The 22,518-nt window shown below is 41.2% G+C and overlaps 1 protein-coding gene across 6 annotated transcripts in view; it reads left to right on the top strand.

Moving 5' to 3' along the window:
• The window catches only part of CCDC83 (coiled-coil domain containing 83), a 55,854-nt gene extending 33,730 nt beyond the window's left edge, over positions 1-22,124 (top strand). For all 6 annotated transcript variants that reach the window (XM_025286215.2, XM_006067330.3, XM_025286220.2 and 3 more), the window contains 6 exons: positions 1,349-1,440; positions 7,671-7,739; positions 12,940-13,061; positions 17,020-17,096; positions 17,635-17,843; positions 21,854-22,124. In XM_025286215.2, the coding sequence (XP_025142000.2) occupies positions 1,349-1,440; positions 7,671-7,739; positions 12,940-13,061; positions 17,020-17,096; positions 17,635-17,843; positions 21,854-22,015 (731 nt within the window). In that variant the 3' untranslated portion in view covers positions 22,016-22,124. The remainder of the gene's footprint in view (positions 1-1,348; positions 1,441-7,670; positions 7,740-12,939; positions 13,062-17,019; positions 17,097-17,634; positions 17,844-21,853) is intronic.
• Positions 22,125-22,518: the final 394 nt, after the last annotated feature.

Here is a 22,518-nt window from a genome sequence, read left to right as displayed (position 1 = left end):
CACACGGCTAACTACATCACTGTATTCAGTCCTTACTCAGATATTACCGCCTCAAAAAAGCTTTCTCTGCTCACTCTATCTAAAATAGAAAATCTTAGTTTTTCGATTGTTTTTCCCTTTTTACTTTTGGCTGTGCTGGGTCTTCATTGCTTTGCGTGGCATTCTCTAGTTGCAGCAAGCTGGGGCTACTCTTTGTCGCAGTGGTCAGGCTTCTCATTGCGGTGGCTTCTCTAGTTGTGGAGCACAGACTCCAGGCACTTGGGCGTGAGTAGTTGCAGCACGTGGGCTTTGTATCTGTGGTCCCCGTAGTCTAGAGCACAGGCTGAGTGGGTGTGGCACACACACTTAGCTGCTCCGTGGCATGTGGAATTTTCCCAGACCAGGAGTCAAACCTGTGTCCCCTACAATGGCAGGCAGATTCTTATCTACTGCATCACCAGGGAAGTCTGAGAATTTTTGTTTTTCTTCATCACATGCCTCACCACCTAAAATATTATTCACTGGCTTCCCCACTAGGATGTATGTGTCATAAGGGCAGGAGTTTTGTCTCTCATTTGGTAATATTCCCAGTGTCTTAAATAGTGTCATGCACAGCAAAAGAACTCGATGATGATTTGTTGAATAAAAGAATGAACAAACGAGACTCATTTATCCAGATTCATTTCTCTCCGCTCCCTAAAGCAACCCTCATGTCACTTTATCTTGCTTTCCTTAAACAAAAGTGTTGATTATATGATCTCTCAGCATCCTTCAAGACCCAAAATTTTGTGATCCTTTGCTCTCTCAGTTCTGACATTTATAATGTAAGAAAATCTGCAGAGGACAGCGCATCCTGCTCTTTGCATCTCTGTTCTCCCCTCTTGCTCTGAGCCCAACTCAGATCAGGTCTGCTGACTTTCCCAGCCCCTTTACACCTCCCTCTCCTCTCCTCATTCTGTCTTTCCTGTCCCAGGAAACATGTGCCAAGAATATTGGAAATTTAGTTAGCTGACATTAGATGTACAGGATGCTACTTGAGTGTATAATCAACTCTTCATATTTATGTTGTGGAATCAGAAGTTGTCTCATATGAAGGGTAGATGGCTTCAGAGGTACTAAAGCATTGGAAATCCTTTAAAAATACAGACATTCATGAGAGATACCATCTCCAATGAATTCCCATTAAGGCATTAGTAAATTATTGGAGCATTTTGGCTAATTAGAGGTATTAGATTCTTCAGTAAGACGGTACTTTGAAAATTCAGGGGGGAAAAACATGAAGAAAGGAGAGGTGGGGATCATGGAACATAAAGTTTACAACTTAATAGTTTTACCCTGGATCTCAAGCTTTCTAATTTTCTGTTTAAAGAACAGTATAAAATCACCCTGGAAGATGCTAGAAAGAGAATAATCAGAGAAACTTTGTTGCAACTGGACCAAAAGAAGGAATGGGCCACAGAGGTATATGTCAATTTTCTTTTCTTTTTATAGTAGATTTTTATTCTTCTCGCACAGAACTTCAAAATTTTAAGTGAAATATAGTTGATGTATACTATTATGTTATTAATTTAAAGTATATTAAAAGACGCTTGCTCCTTGGAAGAAAAGTTATGACCAACCTAGATGGCATATTCAAAAGCAGAGACATTACTTTGCCAACAAAGGTCCGTCTAGTCAAAGCTATGGTTTTTCCAGTAGTCATGTATGGATGTGAGAGTTGAACTATAGAGAAAGCTGAGTGCTGAAGAATTGATGCTTTTGAACTGTGGTGTTGGAGAAGATTCTTGAGAGTCCCTTGGACTGCAAGGAGATCCAACCAGTCCATCCTAAAGGAAATCGGTCCTGAATATTCATTGGAAGGACTGATGCTGAAGCTGAAACTCCAATATGCTGGCCACCTGATGCGAAGAACTGACTCATTGGAAAAGACCCTGATGCTGGAAAATATTGAGGGCAGGAGAAGAAGGGGATGACAGAGGATGAGATGGCTGGATGATATCACTGACTCAGTGGACAGGAGTTTGAGTAAGCTCCAGGAGTTGGTGATGGACAGGGAAGCCTGGCATGCTGCAGTCCTTGGGGTTGCAAGGAGTTGGACACAACTAAGCAACTGAACTGACTGAACTGAATTATGTTAGTTTCAGGTGTACTACATAGAGACTTGACATCTGCATAAATTCTGAAATGATTACCATGATATATCTAGTAACCATCTATCCCCATACAAAGTTATTATTGATCACATCCCTTATGCTGTACATTAAATTCTTATGGCTTATCTTATAATTGGAGGCTTGGACATCTTAATACCCTTCACTTATTTCACCCTGGTGGCTCAGAGGGTAAAGTGTCTGCTTGCAATGCAGGAGACCTGGGTTCGATCCCTGGATCGGGAAGATCCCCTGGAGAAGGAAAATGCAACCCACTCCAGTACTCTTGCCTGGAAAATCCCATGGACAGAGAAGCCTGGTAGGCTATAGTCCATGGGGTCGCAAAGAGTCAGACATAACTGAATGACTTCACTTTATTTATTTATATCACCCACTCCAAGACCCCTTCTCTCTGTATTTCAATTTCCTTAAAAAACAAAATCCTCCCCCTCCTCATACCCATTTCTTTCTTTGTGGTGTATTATGATCAAGAACGTGGGTTTTGAACTTAGGCATGCATGCTAAGTCTCTTCAGTCGTGTCCGACTCTTTGCAACCCTTTGGACTGTAGCCCACCAGACTCCTCTATCCGTGGGATTCTCCAGGCAAGAATACTGGAGTGGGCTGTGATGCCCTTCTCCAGAGGATCTTTTCAACCCAGGGATCAAATCCAGGTCTCAGTCTTCTGCATTGGCAGGTGGGTTCTTTACTGCTAGTGCCACCTGGGAAACCTCTGAAGTTAGTTTAGTTTAAATCACAGTTCCACCACTTGAAAGTTTGAAAGTGCAAGTGAAAGTCTCATCTGACTCTTTGCAACCCCATGGACTACACAGTCCACGGAATTCTTCAGGCCAGAATACTGGAGTGGGTAGCCTTTCCTGTCTCCAGAGGATCTTCCCAACCCAGGGATCGAACCAAGGTCTCCCACATAGCAGGCGGATTCTTTACCAATTGAACTATCAGGGAAGCCCAGTGTATAAATTGAATTTATACTTGACTTTTCTGGGCTTTGGTTTCCCAGTCTATAAAAAGGGGACAATAATAATACTAATATTTACCCTTAATGAATAGTATGAGGACTGAGATGATTTAAGTAGCATGGTGCCTCATAAGAGCAAGAGCTCTGGAAATTAATATTCAGTTATTTTTAAGTATAATGACTATACAAATTGTGAAATTTTGGATGATCTATAGGATGAAACATAATTTGTCTAAAAAGTACTTTCTTATATGTGCAAACCTAAGAGAGGACACTTTACATTGCTGGAGCTTTAAAAATTGAGGATATAAAAAAATGTTTGAGATATAATTTCCAATTCATCTTTTCTAATCTTTGTTTCATCCAAAATATCTGACTCTCTTTCCTTTCCACTGTCCTTCATCTTGCTCTTGGGCTTCCCTGGTGTTGGAGGAGTGGTGTTGGAGAAGATTCTTGAGAGTCCCTTGGACTGCAAGGAGATCCAACCAGTCCATCCTAAAGGAAATAGGTCCTGAATACTCATTGGAAGGACTGATGCTGAAGCTGAAACTCCAATATGCTGGCCACCTGATGCGAAGAACTGACTCATTGGAAGAGACCCTGATGCTGGGAAATATTGAGGGCAGGAGAAGATGGGGACGACGGAAGATGAGATAGCTGGATGATATCACTGACTCAATAGACAGGAGTTTGAGTAATGGATGCCCTTCTCCAGAGGATCTTTTCAACCCAGGAATCCGCCTGCAATGCAGGAGACCTGGGTTTGATCCCTGGGTTGGGAAGATCACCTGGAGAAGGGAAAGGATACCCACTCCAGTACTCTGGTCTGGAGAATTCCATGGACTGGATAGTGCATGGGGTCGCAAAGAGTCGGACATGACTCAGCACCTTTCACTCTTCATTATCATCTTGCTCCAGACTGTGTCCTAAATCTGTGAGATCCCAGCTGGGATTGTCTATCTGGAACATCCTTTCTTTGGAGTGATAAGCATCTGGCCTTTTCTAGAGTTCTTCACTGAATTTCAGTTGCTATTGTTATTTGCTTCCCCTTTTGTTCAATTGTTCTTTCAGTATTCCTATGCCATTGCACAGTTTTTACTGATTTTCACAAATACAGAGGATGTGGAGGGGAACTGGTCAATGGTTTTGCTTGCCCATGCAATTCAGCTCCTTTGTGACTGAATATGATTAAATGGTGAAATCAATAAGTGATCTGATCATAGTTAAGATGGTTAAAAATGCATATGTCAGTCAAATATCCTTTCAGGATGTACATTCAGTATGTAATGAAGACTGCCCCCAATACCGTTCCTATTATTTTACATTAAAATCTCTCAACAATCCTATAAGGGGGAGACTTGCTAATAAGAAGACAGAGACACAGAGAAAACTTGTGACTTGCCCAGAGCATGTGGCGGAATTGACATTTAAGAAGTCTTTTTCAGATCACTACTCTTAATCATTACACTGTACATTTTCTTTTCTCCACATAATGCCAAACACCCGCATAAGTGAATGAATTTTTCTCATTTTTTTTTCTGGCCATCTTATGTGGATGGTGGTGGTGGTGTATTCACTAAGTCGTGTCCAACTCTTTGCATCCCCATAGACTGTACCCCACCAGGCCCCTCTGTTCATGGGATTTCACAGGCAAGAATACCAGAGTGGGTTGCCATTTCCTTCTCCAGGGCACCGCCCCAACTCAGGGATTGAACCTCCATCTCCTGCACTGTGGGCGGATTCTTTACCGTTGAGCCACCAGGGAAGGCCATACTTCATCATGTAGTTAACTTCTAAAATCTACTTTTGTGCAACCTTAGCTGCTTATTTGGAGAAGGAAATGGCAACCCACTCCAGTGCTTTTGCCTGGAGAAATCCATGGGTAGGGAATCCTGGCAAGCTACAGTCCATGAGATCGAAAAGAGTCAGACACGATTGAGCAATTAACACACAGCTGCTTATTAGAGTCACTTGGAAAATTTGTTTAACCCATGTGGGTCCTGGGTCCCACCCAGGAAGATGCTCTTGTAATTGGCCTGAGATTTTGCCTGGGCTTTTGAATTTTTCAAAATATCCAGGAGATTCTAATATGTAGTCAAAGCTGAAAACACTACTCCATTGTTAGTGAAGTAAGTCATTAGCTAACTAAATTCATTTATGAGCTACTTCCTACTTTTGTTCAAAGAAAATTCTATGTCTAAAATAAACTTTAGTCTTACCATTTGGAGCTGAACCTTTATATGGTTCCTGGGAAATGAAGGTTCACTCTTGTTTGATTAACATGATTTAAAAAAAGGAATTTATTGCAAATCTTCCTACTCAAAACACTTACTAAAATTTACCTTTAATATAGTTTGCCAACAAAGGTTCATCTAGTCAAGGCTATCATTTTTCCTGTGGTCATGTATGGATGTGAGAGTTGGACTGTGAAGAAGGGTGAGCGCCCAAGAATTGATGCTTTTGAACTGTGGTGTTGGAGAAGACTCTTGAGAGTCCCTTGGACTGCAAGGAGATCCAACCAGTCCATTCTAAAGGAGATCAGCCCTGGGATTTCTTTGGAAGGAATGATGCTAAAGCTGAAACTCCAGTACTTTGGCCACCTCATGCGAAGAGTTGACTCATTGGAAAAGACTCTGATGCTGGGAGGGATTGGGGGCAGGAGGAGAAGGGGACAACAGAGGATGAGATGGCTGGATGGCATCACTGACTTGATGGACGTGAGTCTGAGTGAACTCCGGGAGTTGGTGATGGACAGGGAGGCCTGGCGTGCTGCGATTCATGGGGCCGCAGAGTCGGACACAACTGAGTGACTGATCTGATCTGATAGTTTTAAATTCTTTCAATCCATGTTTATGAGACAGAATATTTTTCTCAATGTCTCTTCTTTTGGTTGTATCCTTCAGTTACTTTGTCGTGTGGTATCCTGGTGGCTCAGACGGTAAAGAATCTGCCTGCAATGTGGGAGAGACTGGGGTTCGATCCCTGGGTCAGAAAGATCCCCTGGAGAAGGGAATGGCAACCCATTCCAGTATTCTTGCCTGGAGAATCCCATGGACAGAGGAGCCTGGTGGGCTATAGTCCATGGGGTCGCAAAGAGTCAGACACGACTGAGCAACTAACACTTTCACTTTCATCCATATAAAAGTACCTCACATATAAACGTGAACTGTTGTCCACTATAAAATTCCTTTGGGTGAAATTGTAAATATTTTAGTAACTGAAATGAAGTTACATCTTATGATCCTACTGATAAAGTAAGGCTTTCCCTGTTTGCTTCATTTAAAATGGTTTTCTCCAGGAGATGACCTAGCTACAGCCTGCTGCTAATGCTGCTAAGTTGCTTCAGTCATGTCTGACTCTGTGTGACCCCACAGACGACAGCCCACCAGGCTCCCCTGTCCCTGGGATTCTCTAGACCAGAACACTGGAGTGGGTTGCCATTTCCTTCTCCAGTGCATGAAAGTGAAAAGTGAAAGTGAAGTCACTCAAGTCACTCAGTCGTATCGGACTTTCAGCAACCCCATGGACTGCAGCCCACCAGGCTCCTCCGTCCATGGGACTCTCCAGGCAAGAGTACTGGAGTGGGGTGCTATTGCCTGCTAACCTGCAACTATTTGCTATTAGGTTTATAAATAGGTAAATTGTTGTTATTGACCTGCAGAAATGTTTCAGATTTAAAAGGCAGTTATATCATCTATCTTTGCTCCTGCTACATGTTAAATTATGCCTGTGACCATAAACTTGAAGAAAGTTTGATCACTGCAGTTTGGCCATCTTAATGGTGGAACAGGGCTTCCCTGTTGGTGAAAAGTCCACCCGCCAGTGCAGGAAACGTGGGTTCGATCCTTGATCTGAGAAGATCCCATGTGCGGTGGAGCAACTATGCCTGAGCCTGTGCTCCACAGCCCGGCGCTGCTGCTACTGAAGTCGGCACATTCTGGAGCCCGTCTCCGTGACCAGAGAAGGCACCACAGTGAGAAGCCTACAGGCCACAACCAGAGGAGAGCCCCAGCAGCGACGAAGACCCGGCACAGCCAAAATGAATACACAAAATTAATTCAAACATTTTAACAGTGAAGCAGGTCACTTCATGATTGATTTCACCACGGCAGTCAGATTCCATCACACTAGCGGCCAAATTGATTGGACAACCACCATCCAGTTCTTTCAATCATCTATGTTACTACTACTACTAAGTCACTTCAGTCATGTCCGACTCTGTGCAACCCCATAGACGGCAGCCCACCAGGCTCCCCTGTCCCTGGGATTCTCCAGGCAAGAACACTGGAGTAGGTTGCCATTTCCTTCAGTGCCTGGAAGTGGAAAGTGAAAGTGAAGTCGCTCAATAGTGTTAGGCAATCTAAATCAGGAAAACTAGCATGATAGGATAATAAACAACAATGGGACCCAATGTTTTTAGGCATATTTCCAAAGTTACTGGAAACCATGATTTTAAATGCTCAGATAAGTTGATTGCATATCATCATTGCTAAAAAAAAATGTGAAATGCTTTGTGGCAGCACTTCTTTAATACAGGGGAAAAAATCTTTTTTTTTTTTTTAGAACGCTCTTAGGTTCATTGACAAGGGCAGCTATCGAGAGATCTGGGAGAATGACTGGCTCAAAAAAGAGGTAAGTGGAATTTTAAAAAAGGAAAACAATTTCTTCTTTCTCATTTTTCTGAACCGGAAATGACTTTTATTTATGAGCTGAAGTCATGGGGAAAGCATGGATATGTGACTCACCAAGGTAAAATGAAATTCAAGTGGAGTCCTCATCTTATTACAAGCTGTTACTCAATGAACACCTTAAATTTTTTCAATAACCAGAAGTCATTTTTGGTGTCACACTTTTCACTCAAGTGTCTAAAACTTCTTGACATTCTAAACCTGACCCAGCCTTCCTCTGAACCCTGTTTGCTCCCAACTGATGGAAGCAAGGCTGAAGGATCATTCTAACCTCATTCTCTCCGGTTTTAAATTGTCTCTTCAGGTATTCAGATTGGTATGGAAGAGGTAAAACTGTCATTATATGCAGATGACATGACACTGTATATAGAAAACCCTAAAGACTACACACAAAAACTACTAGAACTGATAGACTAATTCAACAAGGTAGCAGGATACAAGAATTAACACACAGAAATTTCTTTACACTAACAATGTTGTATTTCTTTATAACAAAGTTGTATTTCTTTACACTAACAATGAAATATAAGAAAGGGGATGCAAACAGTCAATCTCTTTTAGAATCACATTTTTAAAATAGCTCATAGGAATAAACTTCATAAAGGAGGTGAAAGACATGCTGAGAACTACAAAACATTGATAAATGAAACTGAAGATGATTCAGAGAAATGGAAAGATGTCCTATATGCTCTTGGATTAGAAGAATTAATATTGTTAAAATGGCCATAGTACCCAAAGCAATCTACAAACGTAATGCCATCCCTATCAACTTACCCATGACATTTTTCACAAAACTGGAACAAATAATCCTAAAATTATATAAAAGACCCAGACTTGCCAAAACAGTTCTGAGGAAAAAGAGCAAAGCAGGAGGCATAACCCTCCCAGACTTCAGAGAATTCTACAAAGCTACAGTAATCAAAATAGCATGGCTAGGGCAAAATCAGACATGTGAATTGATGCAACAGAGTAGAGAGCCCAGAAATAAACCTGCATACCTATGGTCAATTAATCTTCAACAAAGGCAAGATATACATTGGGGAAAAGAGAGTCTCTTCAAGCGGTGTTGTAAAAGCTGGACAGCTGCCTGTGAATCAATGAAGGTAGAACACTCCCTCATACCATACACAAAATTAAACTCAAAATAGCTAAATGTAAAACTCAATATGATGCCCTAAAACTCCTAGGAGAGAACATAGGTGAAATGTTCTGTGACATAAATCATAGCAATATTTTCTTAGGTCAGTCTCCCAAGACAATAAAAATTAAAGCAAAAATGAACAAATGAGATCTAATCAAACCTAAAAACTTTCACACAGTAAAGAAAACCACAAACAAAATGAAAGAACAACCTATGGACTGAGAGAAAAATATTTGCAAATGATACAAACAACAAGGACTTAATTTCCAAAATATACAAATAGTTCATACAATTCAATAACTGAGTATTTCCACATGGATGTCACATAGGTACTTCAAACTCAACATACCTGCAATTTATTAAATTTCTTCTTGGAGCATCTTTTCCTGCATTTCCTTTTCACCATCTGCTCAGACACCCAAGGTAAAATTGTCACCACCAGCTTCATTTCTATTTTCCTTGCTCTCATTTGACTGAATAGAGTTGGTGAGTCTAACAAACAAAAGGTTTTTAAATAAATATGCTTTCTGTGATATTGACAATTATCTTAAAGTTGCTTTTATAAAGTCATGGTGAGTAGGAATTCATACTATTTCCAAAACTAATCAAGATGAATCCTCAATTTTAAAAAATAAGTATTAATTTAAACAAACTCAAGGTGAGCTCAACAGTTAAAGAATATTATAGAGGAACCTAGTTCTTATACTTTTATTAAATATAACAGTATGATCCCAGTAATAATAATTTAACAATTCAGATCTTAAATTCTGTTAAGATATCATAGACATTAGGTTCAGAGAAAATGACCACAAAAATTTATATCTGACTGATAAGAAAGACTGTTTGGTGCCTTGGTCCTTCCTACTAAAGCCACAAATTACATTTTGTTTTGTTTTATTTTTTAATTTTCATAATTCAGTGGAAATAAAAGACAGAAAGATGTCAAGTTTAATTTAATCATGAGCAAAAAGAGCTCATTAATCAAGAACAAAATCATTTTAAAGAAATTCAATATATTTAATTTCTCCTTATTTCAATAAATATTCATTATACTGTTATTAAATTTACTCACAAAATTAATTAAAACCATTTCTGGTTATAAGTACTATCACAGGAATTGAAAATTGCCTGGAAATAGAACAATGTATGCTAATTACTTTGAAGAAAGTTAAGAATGAATAACAAGGGATATTTAACACTGGAACTCCCCCAAATATTTCTCCATTTAACTATTCTTCAACAATAACCAAAAAGCTTAGATCTCTGGGAGGGATATTAGGTCTTATTAAATGGCTTTTATTATCTGAGTTTATTTAGCATGCTTATTAGAAAAATGAAGAAAATTCAAATTTCCAAATAACTTGAACTAACTTAACAAATGGAAAGCTGGAAACACTAGACAGAGATTCAAAGAGGTTAGCAATCGAGGTTTCAAATGTGAGGAGGCATAAAGCTAACTTGGTTCTTGCAGGGGAAAATTTTAAGAGCATACATTTTAATCAGGATCCTAGGCGCCTGAGTTATTCCTTTCCGATTTCTTAAGTACATTTCTTGGGTATCTGGGGAGAAGCAGGGGCTGGGAGGGAAAAGAGGTCTTCCATTTCTTTCTTTATACTTTCTTACCCCAGAAAAAGTGTGATAGTGTTAGTCGTTCAGTTGTGTCCTACTCTTTGCCACCCCATGGACTGTAGCCCACCAGGCCCTTCCATCCATGGGATTCTGCAGACAAGTGGGTTGCCATTTCCTTCTCCAGAGAATCTTTCCAACCCAGGGATGAAACCTGGGTCTCCTGCTTTGCAGGTGGATTCTTTACCATCTGAGCCACCAGTTAAGACCCTTACTGCAGAATCTAAAGGTATTGACATGGCTGTAAAAAGGGAATTTGTTTTCATTTCCCTAACATTTCAGAAGATTGAGAGGGAGACAACAATTGAGAACCTTACTTAGTACTCTAAAGGCATAAGGGATGTCACAGGTTATCTGTAGCTTGAAAGATTGGACTTAACTCCCCCAAAGGGCTCTCATTCCCTGCTTGCCAGAAGACCGAGAACTGCATGCTGCCTCCCAGCTATGCCAAGCCCTGAGGTCAAATTTTTCCGAACATTCTATTCATTCCTTCTTTTACAACCTCTAATTTCTTTCTCATCCTTTGACATTTGAAAATTATAAATTTTTCCTTAAGGCATTCAGGCTTGTAATCAAGCTGATAATCTCATAAAATATGAGATCCTAAAACACCAACCGCTAACTTGGTAATGTAGAGTTATGGACTTAAATTGTCTCGTGAAATTGGTCAGGATGCTGTTCTTTTCACTTTAAGCCTTTTCTATGACACTGGTATTGTTTTATAATTGTTTATGTATTTGTTCACTGGATTTGTAGAGGGAAGAAACCATGCTTTATTGAATTTTGTATCTGTCTACCTCAAGCAAGAACTTACCCTTAGTAAGAATTCAGGCATTTAATAAATGACTTATGTGAAAGAGATATGCATATGGTAATATACTGAATGCTTCCAAGATACAGTAACTTCAACTGCAAATCAATAATGTGTTAGTCATCTCTTTCTAAGTATTCATCTCAGTTACACTCTTGGCAACTCCTAATAAGAGATAATGCATACCTCTCCCCTGTGCCTTTCTTATTTCATCATGTTCCCTCAAGAGACATAGTACCTTTCCCAGCTATCTTTCTATCATTCTCACCAGCTGATCACTTTATATTTTATACTCTTAATTCTGCTATTTCCCATTAGCTATATCCCATCTGCTATATCCCATTAGCAGCACTCAATCCAGCACCTGCATAGCTTATGAAGTTTTTGGGGGCAGAGAGGTAAGTTGGGGGTTCTATCTAGTAACATTCTTCTATGTATTCTCCCCATGATCAAGCCTTCTTTAGACAAAAAATTATCAAAATACATTTCTTAAAGATTGATGGGAACTCTATCAACAGAACCAGCAAGTTGTGTTCGTGTTTGAGTTGGCCACATTTCTGCAGTTAGAGTTAATTAACCCTGCTATGCCTATGAATGGACCTACTGTCTAACCGGCAAGATAAAAATCAGACCTCTTCGCATTATTTGGCTCCCATATTTGTGCAGTTCCTCTACTACTTGTCCCCACACCCATTTTGTTTCTATCCGCAGCAAAATAGTGGTGCCTAATACGCGTGGTTCCTTCTGCCTAGAATATATCCTCTCTCGTCTGGCTAGAGAATCCCTTCTTTGCCTTCGAGATCCAGAATGGAGGTCATCTCTTCCATTAATTCTCCTTCACCCCCCACACCTGGCAGACATAGGGTGAAACTTGCCCTCCTCCCACCGCACCTGGATGCTCTGTTACTATATTTCATCATGCTGTCTTCTGTTGCTGTCACTCGCCTTCCCATTAAGCTAAGAGACCCCTGAAGGTTATTGTGTCTTGTTGATCCTTTGTTCCCAAAGTGCACTATAGTTTTTGATGCATTGTAGGTATACAGTACAATTTCATGAGTGAATGATTAACATCTCAGCTATCTGATATTTCTCAGAATGACTCCAGCACACTCAGAGAGAATATAGTTGTCATATAGAGGTTGATAGAAAGGACTCCTAGGCTTGTACTTCTCTTTTTTAAATGCCATAATACAGATTTTTTTCCAGTGCTATTAATTTTCATTCTGTTGTTTATCAATAACGTTTGATAGAACCTCATTTAAGTACTAATGCCAGACTGATAAATTAGTCTTATTTTCTTATTTATCTCTGCCTCCAGCGCACATAAATCCAGTGATGTTCCTGAAGAGTAGGAAAGGAAATTCTTGCCATTCAGTAATAACTGCCTAACCAGGAAACCAAGTTCTGCCTAAAATGACTTGGAATGAAGTCCGTCCCATCCCTTCCTTCTTAGAGCAAACACAGTAATAAATAATACAGGATAGATCTCCCTCTCCATCAAATGCATTTTTTAAAGTTAAATTTCTTGTGGAAAACTAACATCCATTCTCCTTTTCCTGAGGATAGATTGCAAATCACAGGAAGGAAGTGGAAGAACTGGAAAATGCTATTCATGAGCTGGAAGAAGAAAATTTGGTGCTTATTGATCAGCTATTCAACTGCAGACTTGTGGATCTCAAGATACCCAGGTGAGAGTCATTACGTAGCTAGAAATATTTTTTTAAACATCTGGGTCTGTAAAAAGTTATTTTTTTAAGATGACAATTCTTTAATAGTTGAAAAGAAAGACACTCACAAAATGGCCATGGGGAAACTGTAAGTTTATCACAATTGACCGTTGCTACAAGGCAAACTTTGACTTGCTTTTTCTAACATTGTGCTGTATTCATAATAGCAAACACTTAATATGAATATCACAACTGCTGTCCTTCAGAAACCTCTGGGCCAGCAGGGGAATTGGACATAGAAATAAATGAATAATAATACAGCAGAAGAAGTATGGGTGCAAAGCCGGAGCACAGGAGGAGGGAGTGATCAAGCTTGTGGGCGCTTTCTGGAGGTGTCTGGGACTTCAGGTTACCTTGTAGACTATAGAACGGTTTCCTCTGACAGTTAATTAAAGAGCCAAACTACTTTCTAGGTGTAGAAAATAGGCTGGCATTCCAAGTCACATTTATTCCTGCATAAGTAAAATCAAGTGTGTATATATATGACTTTGCATTTTAGATTACCACTTTTTCTTATCTGACAAAATAAGTCTTAATATACCAATCTTGATGGAAAATCAGAGCCCTGGAATATGGAATTGGACTTCCCAGGTGGTGTTTGTGGTCAAGACTCCACCTGCCAATGCAGGAGACGCAAGAGATGTGGGTTCAGTCCCTGAATTGGGAAGATCCCCTGGAGGAGGAAATGGCAATACACTCCAGTATTCTTGCCTGAAAAATTCCATGGGCAGAGGAGCCTGGCAGTCTACAGCCTGTGGGGCCTCAAGGAGTCAGACACAACTGAGTGACTGAGCACACATACAATATGGAATAAAAGCAAAGTGGCATTCATAATTTGAACAAAAACATGCTTAGAAAGATAGAGGAATTAAACCACTCAAATGTCGGGTGTACATGTGCAAGATGGGAGAAAAATATCTGGGTCTGGGCAGAGAAGTTCAACATGGTGGAAGGCCCAGGAAAACATGTGGTTTTCCAGAAAAAGTGGTTCTGTTGTTTGTGTGGCATGGAAAAAGTACTGTTTGAGACCCAGTAAATTATTTATTGATGGCAAACTTCCTAATGTGTTCCAGGAAGGGTGGATATGGGTAAGTTGTGGGTTTTGGTTTTGTTTTTGCTGAGCTAAATGATGGGTGTCAAGATACAAGACTGGAGAAGCTGGGAGACAGTAGGCTGACTTTATAGCCTGAACTCTGGGTGGGCAGGACAGAGGAAGAGTCACCTGCTCCCTTCCACAATCTGTGTGCTGCCCCGGGGCGGCAGGTACCAGTAGGCGAAGGGGGCGATCGGGCTGAATGAACTGGCTTCCTACAGGACTCCTGCACGTCCATCTCTTGAGCTGATGCCCTTAAGGGTCCCTAGGGGCAGGGGCCTCACTGTCCCCCCAAGGGCAATGCTGTCTTTTGCCAGCCTCCCTCGCTATGACACCTCTCCAGTTCCACACCCAGAGAGCCTCTGCCGCGCAGCACCTGCTGCCCGCATCTCTTTGTAATCACGCATCTCTGCCAGCCAGGCCTTCTAACCACCGCTCCACCTGTGCTCTTTTTCTCTCGTCCAAATCACCCAAACCTCCATAAAGAGCTACCCTGTAAACTGCAGACCTCACTTCCTGCTTCGGTCAGCTTGGTCTGTTGTTCCCGATTCGGTGCTGATGTGCAGGTGAAATGCTCATTATAATAAATGGGAATTCCTTCCCAGGATACAGAGTTTGGCAAGGACAGGAAGGGAGATGAGAAAGTTGTAAAGAGGGCTTTCATGGAGTTGTGTGCTTTGCTGTGATGTCATTTAGCCGTGTCCTCTAGCTCCCCTCACGGAAATCTTCAGTAAAACCCACATCGTTCATCTGCGCTTTGTGGGCTGGCTTTCTTTAGTGGGAGACATGAACGCTTAGTCTTGCTTCAGAGTTGGGAGAGATGAAATCAAAATCCATCTGAGGGGAAAGAAACAACACAGACTGTGTTTTTAAAAGGTGCCTGGTGTATGCCTCCAGGACACCCTGAACTTTTCCTTTGTAACTAGCATTTATCACACTAGTGATTACTTACTTAACACCTGCTTCCCTCCTAGACTGTAAATTCCTTCGAGACAAGTGTTTAGGACATTTTAGAATGACCACATACAGAAACAGAGATATGTGCAAACCCTTAGTTATCTGTTACACTGCTAATCCAGAAGGAAAATGTTGAGTGTCCTCAGGAACTTTTACTGTACCCGTTTTCAAGTCAAAATGATAAATAGCATGTAATTTATGACAACTGTCCATTCCACCTCTTTGTTGAGAGTTTAGTCCTGTCTATTCTAGTTGAGAAATAAACGTGAACTGTACCCAGTGAAGGTGTAAAAAGTTGTCTTCTTTCCTATTTGGATGAAGAATCGGGTATTCTAGCTAATAGAGTTATTAATCCTCTATTTCCCATCAGACCTCCCTCAACGCTTTCCTTCATGACTCCAATAAAGCATTGCAGGATTTGTTTGAAACATTAGATGAGATGAGTAAGCTAGAGGTGACTGCCCAGGGACCTCAGTGCCACAGAGCTGAGTCTAGGGGAACCAGTACCTCAAATCTATCTAACACTAGTCTCATATGATGGCGTTCTTTAAAATGTTTTCCGCACCATCAAATACCAAGCACTGCTGCACTGTGGTGGTCAAAGGTGACAAGAAACTCGTGATTAAGAGAGAAGCCAGACTCGTGAAGGTCACAGTGTTTAGTAAGATCTTAGTCATTCGAGAGGCCAAAACCAGGAAAGAAGAGAACTCTGTGGCCTCAGACTTGACCACCTGCAGGCCAGAGCTTCACTGAGACACACCTTCACCAAGGCTTAAGAAGGTTTTGAGAGATAACTATTATATGTAGTGACATGATTTGTTGGAGCTGTAAGCATCTCGGATGGCACTTTGTGTGCTTTAAGAAACTAACAGCCTGTAATCCAGGGGATTCGCTCAGGATGCTGGCTGGCTGAGCATGAAGGGTTGTTAGCGTATCTGCAAGGGTCATTTGGTTCATGCTGTCTTCAGGCACACTTCATGGAAATGCCACACACAGCTTTCAAGGTATTGTGTCTTCTGACGGAAAACTCCACGGGCCTCTGCAGCACGGAGAGCTGCAGCTGCACACGCATAACTCACCGGCTTGTAGCTGGAACACGCCACTCAGTGAAAGCCAGAACCGTGACGTCATCTTGGATTCCTACTGCTCGCTGTCGTGTCTTTTTCTCTCTCTTTTTTTTTTTCAAATCCATCCCATGCTGGCCACTGTCATTCCTCATCTGGATTCCTGCAACAGTGATGTAACTGGTATTATGATCACTCTCATTTCTCAGACTTTGTCTGTTATTCCCTTATCATGGGACGCACCCCCTACCCCAAGCTCTTCCTTGGCAAATATCTCTTGGTGTTTCAGGACTCAACTCAGATGTCATCTCCTCCTGGAAACCTTTCCTTACCTCCTAAGACTAAATCTGGTGCTTCTTCTCTCACTTCTTGTGTGTGTGGGTGTGCACATGCATGCACATGCATGGGCGCTCAGTCTTGCCTTTTTGACCCCATGGACTGTAGCCCACCGGGTTCCTCTGTCCATGGAATTCCCAGGCAAGAGTACTGGAGTCAGTAGCCATTTCTTCCTCCAGGGGATCTTCCCGACCCAGGGATCGAGCCCACATCTCTTGCATCTCCTGCATCTGTAGGCAGATTCTTCACTTCTGTACCACGTGGGAAGACCACAGCACTCCTGACACTGTGCTAATCACCCATCCTGGTACAAACCATCGTCATAAAACGCTGTCATCTTGTCTGCCACCTGACTGGGCCCAATGCCCCTTTTTCATCTGTGTATCTCCAGCTCCCAGCAGATAGACACTCCTGAGCAGGGGCTACAACATTTGTTGGCTGATAGACTACTTTTCTGATTTGTTTTTAGGCAACTGTATCTCACCCAGGCTGTTGGGCAGGAAGTACCACCTGAAGTGCCTTTGGAGTTGTCAGAAACACATAAAGGTATTATTTTATTGTAATGGTGATTTTTTTTTTAATTTGGCAAACACTTATTGAGCTTCTTATTATGGACAGGCACCTCATAGCTGAGAGTGATTCAGGGGGTAGATACCTGCCAGCTCCTCCACTTTCCTCTTGTCCTTGCAGAGCTGACCCAACTCGTCTCCTTTCCCTAGCCCTGTTTTCAAATCGAAGTCACCATGTGTCACAGTGAATGAACTGGAAGCTGGTGAAGAGGGACAGGATGATGTCTATACCAGCATGGTTTGCAGTTCAGTTCAGCCAACCAACCAAAACGCCAACATACCCACAGAACCCCGTACGATTATGTTAACTTATTAGCTGGCGCAGGGAAATGCACCTTAGACATGGTTGCAAACAATGGGATTCACTCTCACTCTGATACCTCGATTCTACATTTCTAATTCTCAAATTCATCTCCTCCTGGAGATTCTCAAAGGACTTTCAAATTCAAAATGTCACAAAGTATATGCCATATTTTTATCTGTCCAAAAGCTGTACATAATTAATTTCTTTGCAGTCATCCCAGAAAAGTCAGACTCACAACCTGTAGACATAAAAAGCAGAGACGTGTCAAGCATCTCATTTGGGAGCAGTGGTTTTCATCTTAGTCACAAGGACAGCAGATTCGGCCAGCTCCTGAAGATAGATGAAGAAGAGAGTTCAAGCATAGAGTTTGGAGCCTCTGATATGAAATACTTACTGTATGAGGATGAGCAGGATTTCAAGGTAAGATTCATGAGAAGACATCTTGACTGCTAGAGAAAATGTTGTTTTATTAATTAGTGGAGAAAATTAACCGAAAATACGGATACTGAAAAATTCTATTTGTAAGTTATTAGTTAAAGCGGCCCACCATCCACGCCGGTCTCTAAATACTATTTTCACTCTTTGCCCAGCTTGCTACATCTATGTATTGATAGAATTCCATCTCTAGTATATGGTATAAGGCAGTACATCTAGGGCCACGTGATAAACTACCTCAAGACTTAGTGGCTTACAACAATAACCATTTATTCTCTTTCAAGGCTTCTGTTGGTTAGGAATTTGGCCAGGTCTTCTGCGGACCGTCTTCACTTGAGTTCCGTAGCAGGCACACCCGCATGTCGCCTGAAGGCTGGGTTTGGGCAGGGAGACCCACCTCTGAGGAGGCTCACCAACCTGGCTGGCCAGGTGATGTTGGTGGAGCTTGGGCCTCAGTTCCTCTCCACACAGGTCTCCTCACAGACGCAGGTCTCCTTGATTGTCCCTTTGTTCTGGTATCTGGCTTCCCCCAAGCCATCAGTCCCAGAGACCAGATGTTTCCTATGACGTGGAAATCTTACACCAGCACGTCCATCATTTTCTATCTGTTGGTGTAGCTACAAATTTCCACCCAAAGGGAAATAACATAGCTCCTGCATCTTGAAAGAAGGTGGTCAGCATCATATTTTAAGAAAAGCATGGGACAGGATGTATATCAGTGTGACCATTTGGAAAGTACAAATGGCCATATAAAACCATTAGGCAAAACCTGGATTATCAAGCCTTTTAATTTTAAAACCTTCTTGGTACCTTCCAGTCACTTTCATATCCACCTCTTGCTGTTTTCCTTCTTGGTACTACCGATAACCTTAAAAGTTCTCCTAGAACTTAAAGTCTGATAGAAAGAGTGAATAAGAAAGCAGCGGAAACTGAATAAGTCAATAAAAACCATTGTGACTAAGTACAACTCAGTCCTGCCATCGAGTGACAATTTCAAGACTAAGGTCCCAGACTCTATAGCACACAAACCCATGTGCGTATCTTGGTATCAGGACACCTGGCATGCTACAGTGACCTCACGCTAGGGGACAACTGTCTACAAAGTTCCAAAATTCCACACCATTTGGTTGAGTGAAAGACCTTTTTACTTTTATTTTTGCCTTTATCCATTGAATTTATTTATTTTTCTAAATTCATGTTTTATTTAAGCAAAGCTGAATTACAACATTGCGTTCACTGCTGCTATACAATAATGTGACTGATATAGATATGTTCTTTTCCATATTCTTTTCCATTATGGCTTATCACAGGATATTAATATAGTTCCCTTTGCTATACAGTAGGACCTTGTTCTTTATTCATTCTATATATACATACCCGTTTGCATGTGCTAACCCCAAACTCCCCTTCCTACCCTCTCTGCCACCCCTCACCTGCTTGGCAGCCACCGGTCTATTCTCTACGTCCCTGATTTTGTTTTGTTTCTGTTTCATAGGCAGGTTCATTTGGGTCCTATTTTAGATTCCATGTATAAGTGACATCCTATGCTACTTGTCTTTCTCTTTCTGACTTACTTCACTTAGCATTAATATGATAATCTCTAGTTGCATCCATGTTGCTGCAAATGGTATTATTTTGTTCTTTTTCATGGCTGAGTAGTATTCCATTGTATACATGTACCACATCTTCTATATCTATTTCTCTGTTGATGGACATTTAGGATGATTCCATGTCTTCCACTATGGTGAATATTGCTGCTATGAACATAGGGGTGCATGTATCTTTCTGAATTATAGTTTTGTCTGGATATATGCCCAGGAGTGAGATTTGCTGGATCATATGATAATACTATTTTTAGTTTTCTGGGGAACCTCCATACTGTTTTCCACATTGGCTGCACCAATTTGCATTCCTACCAACAGTGTAGGAGGGTTCCCTTTTCTCCACACCTTCTCCAGCATTTGCTATTTGTAAACTTTTTAACGATGGCCATTCTGACTGGTGTGAGGTGGTACCTTGTTATAGTTTTGATTTGCATTTCTCTAATAATTCACATTGTTGGGTATCTTTTCGTGTGTCTATTGACCATCTGTATTTTTTCTTTGGAGAAATGTCTCTTTAGGTCTTCTGCCCCCTTTTTGATTGGGTTGTTTCATTTTTTTGTTGTCGTGCTGTATGAGCTGTTTGTATATTTTGGAAATTAAGCCCCTGTCAGTCACATCATTTGCAAATATTTTCTCCCATTCTGCAGGCTCTTTGTTTTGTTTATGGCTTCCTTTGCTGTACAGAAGCTTGTAAGTTGAAGTCCCATTTGTTTATTTTCATCTTTATTTCTATTGCCTTGGGAGACTGACCTAAGAAAACACTGGCACAATCTATGTCAGGGAATGCTTTGCTTATGTTCTCTTTTAAGACCTTCTTACTTTCCATGGAAGTTTTTGATGTCATGGAAATGGTATTGTATTGCTATGGACTCAACTGTGTTCCTGCCTCCCACTCCAATTCATATGTTGAAAGCCCTAACTCCTATTGTTACTGTTTCTGGAGATACAGGCTTTAGGAGGTAATTAAGGTTATGTGAGGTCATAAAGGTCCTAATTTGATAGGACTGTGACCTTATAAGAAGAGGTTTTGCTCTGTGAGACACTGTGAGAAGGCAGATGTCTGCAAAGGGGCTCTCACCAGAACCCAATCATGCTGGCCCCCTGACCTTGGACTTCCAGCCTCCAGGACTGTGAGAAATAAAGTCCTGCTGTTTCAGCCGGTCAGCCTATGGTATTTTGCTGTGGCAGCTCAGGCAGACTAATACAGGGTTTCACTTCAGAATCCTTCTCTAGATGGTTCTGAAATATATGGTACATTTCCATTAATTTGCTTTTCTTCTCTCATGCATTTATTGCAGCTCTAGAATTGTGTATTTTAAAAGTTAAATACAGTTATATGCATTTTTGAGAAGTAAAACATCGCCTTCCTTTTCCATTCTTTGATTCTCCTAAATTCTTATAAATGTCTACTGATAACCTCACAACATGCCAAGTACTTGTTAGATGCTTGAGAGTTTAAAGGGGAGAACAGGAAGAAGTATAGTCTCAAGATGCCCATGCGGCAGGCCCTACTCGAAATCACGTGTTGCTAGTAGAAAGCAGGTAAGACAATCACTGACTACTGTTCAGGAGGAATGTATACCTGTATCTGTCTCTGTGACCAGTCTTGTGCCCCAACACTTGGTACACATCCTGGCACATAGTGGGCACTTGGGAAAGGTTTGCTGAAGTGTTGAAGGAGTTCAAAAGGAAGAGGTATGACTTGGAGAAGCTTTCAAAAGGAAGGTGTGCACTGAACAGGGCTGGAGCTGTTTCAACCCAGTTTGGGGTTAGCTGTGGGATTTCATATCAATTAGACTTCCCATTCTGTTTGTTGATATGTTAAACTATATTTAGTTTGGCAGAATGTGGTAAGCTTTATACCTGCAGTAGATTCTGTGAAATGTGTAAAACTCATGTGGATTTGCTCAGTATTAAGATATTCGTTGTCAAAGATGTGAGCAGATTTTTCCCTTTGATCGTGAATAATATAGAAAACTCTGCTGTGGTTATATCCTGGCCAGCAGAGGGCTATATAAATGCAGGCAATACTTTATTTTACCGATTAAAGAGCTTGCAGAGGATATATCTCCCTACTCTATTGATGCCTCCCAACTCCACCCAACCCTGCCACCCCGACCTACTGCCCAAGTCCCCAAGACCCAAGCCTGCTAGCCTTGCTGCCTGCTCTTTGGGGGATCTTGCCTACCATGACCCAGTGGGTGTATGCGTTTACTGAGTTTTTTATTTACAGTAGCTCCTATTTTTCACGTGTTATACAGCATTCAGACAATTAGGACACAGTGTAATCTGCCAGATTAAAGGCCAACTATAATAAATAAAACCTGACCTCCAGAGGCTGGTAACTTGCTAACTAACCGCTCCTGTCTGCCCTGTGTCTGTTCACCGCAGGATTATGTAAACCTGGGCCCCCTGGAAGTGAAGCTCATGACGGTGGAGAGCAAGAAAATGCCCATCCACTTCCAAGAGAAGGAAACTCCAGTCAAATTCTATGAAGATGTCAGGAGCCCAGAAAGCCACATCACGTATAAAATGATGAAGTCTTTTCTCTAAAACTGAAAAGTGAAAACAACTTCCTGTACTTTTCTTTGGGGAACTGAGATGTATCAGTTGCCCATTTTATTTACACTTTGGTCCATTTTTAAAGCAGTGAATATTTCTAAAGGTCATAATTACAGCTAAAATCAAAATTCTGAGTATTCAGCTATTCATTTACTTGCATGGCCCGAGAGACAAAAATGAAAGTGCACTTCATATTTCAAGTGTCAGGAGCACAACAGTGGTCCCCCAGGGTGCTTACCATTTAGACATTTACCGATTGATCTAGGATACCCATATGAAATAGTTCGTTAAGAAATTTTCTGAGGAAAATTCAGAGGTTTGCATAGCGCTGACTATACATCTTTCCCTTTGAGGGTGCTGGATGATAGCCAGTCCACAATTCAAGTCCACTCTTCTTTACCCTGACACAATTTATAATGAATATCAGACATTTTAGAAACCCATTTGAGGGTGGTAGTTTGTTTTGTAGAAACAGTCCATCAGTAGGGAGGTCC

The sequence above is a fragment of the Bubalus bubalis genome, chromosome 5 (genome assembly GCF_019923935.1).
Source record: "Bubalus bubalis isolate 160015118507 breed Murrah chromosome 5, NDDB_SH_1, whole genome shotgun sequence".
Lineage (NCBI taxonomy): Eukaryota > Metazoa > Chordata > Mammalia > Artiodactyla > Bovidae > Bubalus > Bubalus bubalis.
The sequence above is the reverse complement of the archived record's forward strand: the minus strand, read 5'-3'. Positions and strand labels throughout refer to the sequence as shown.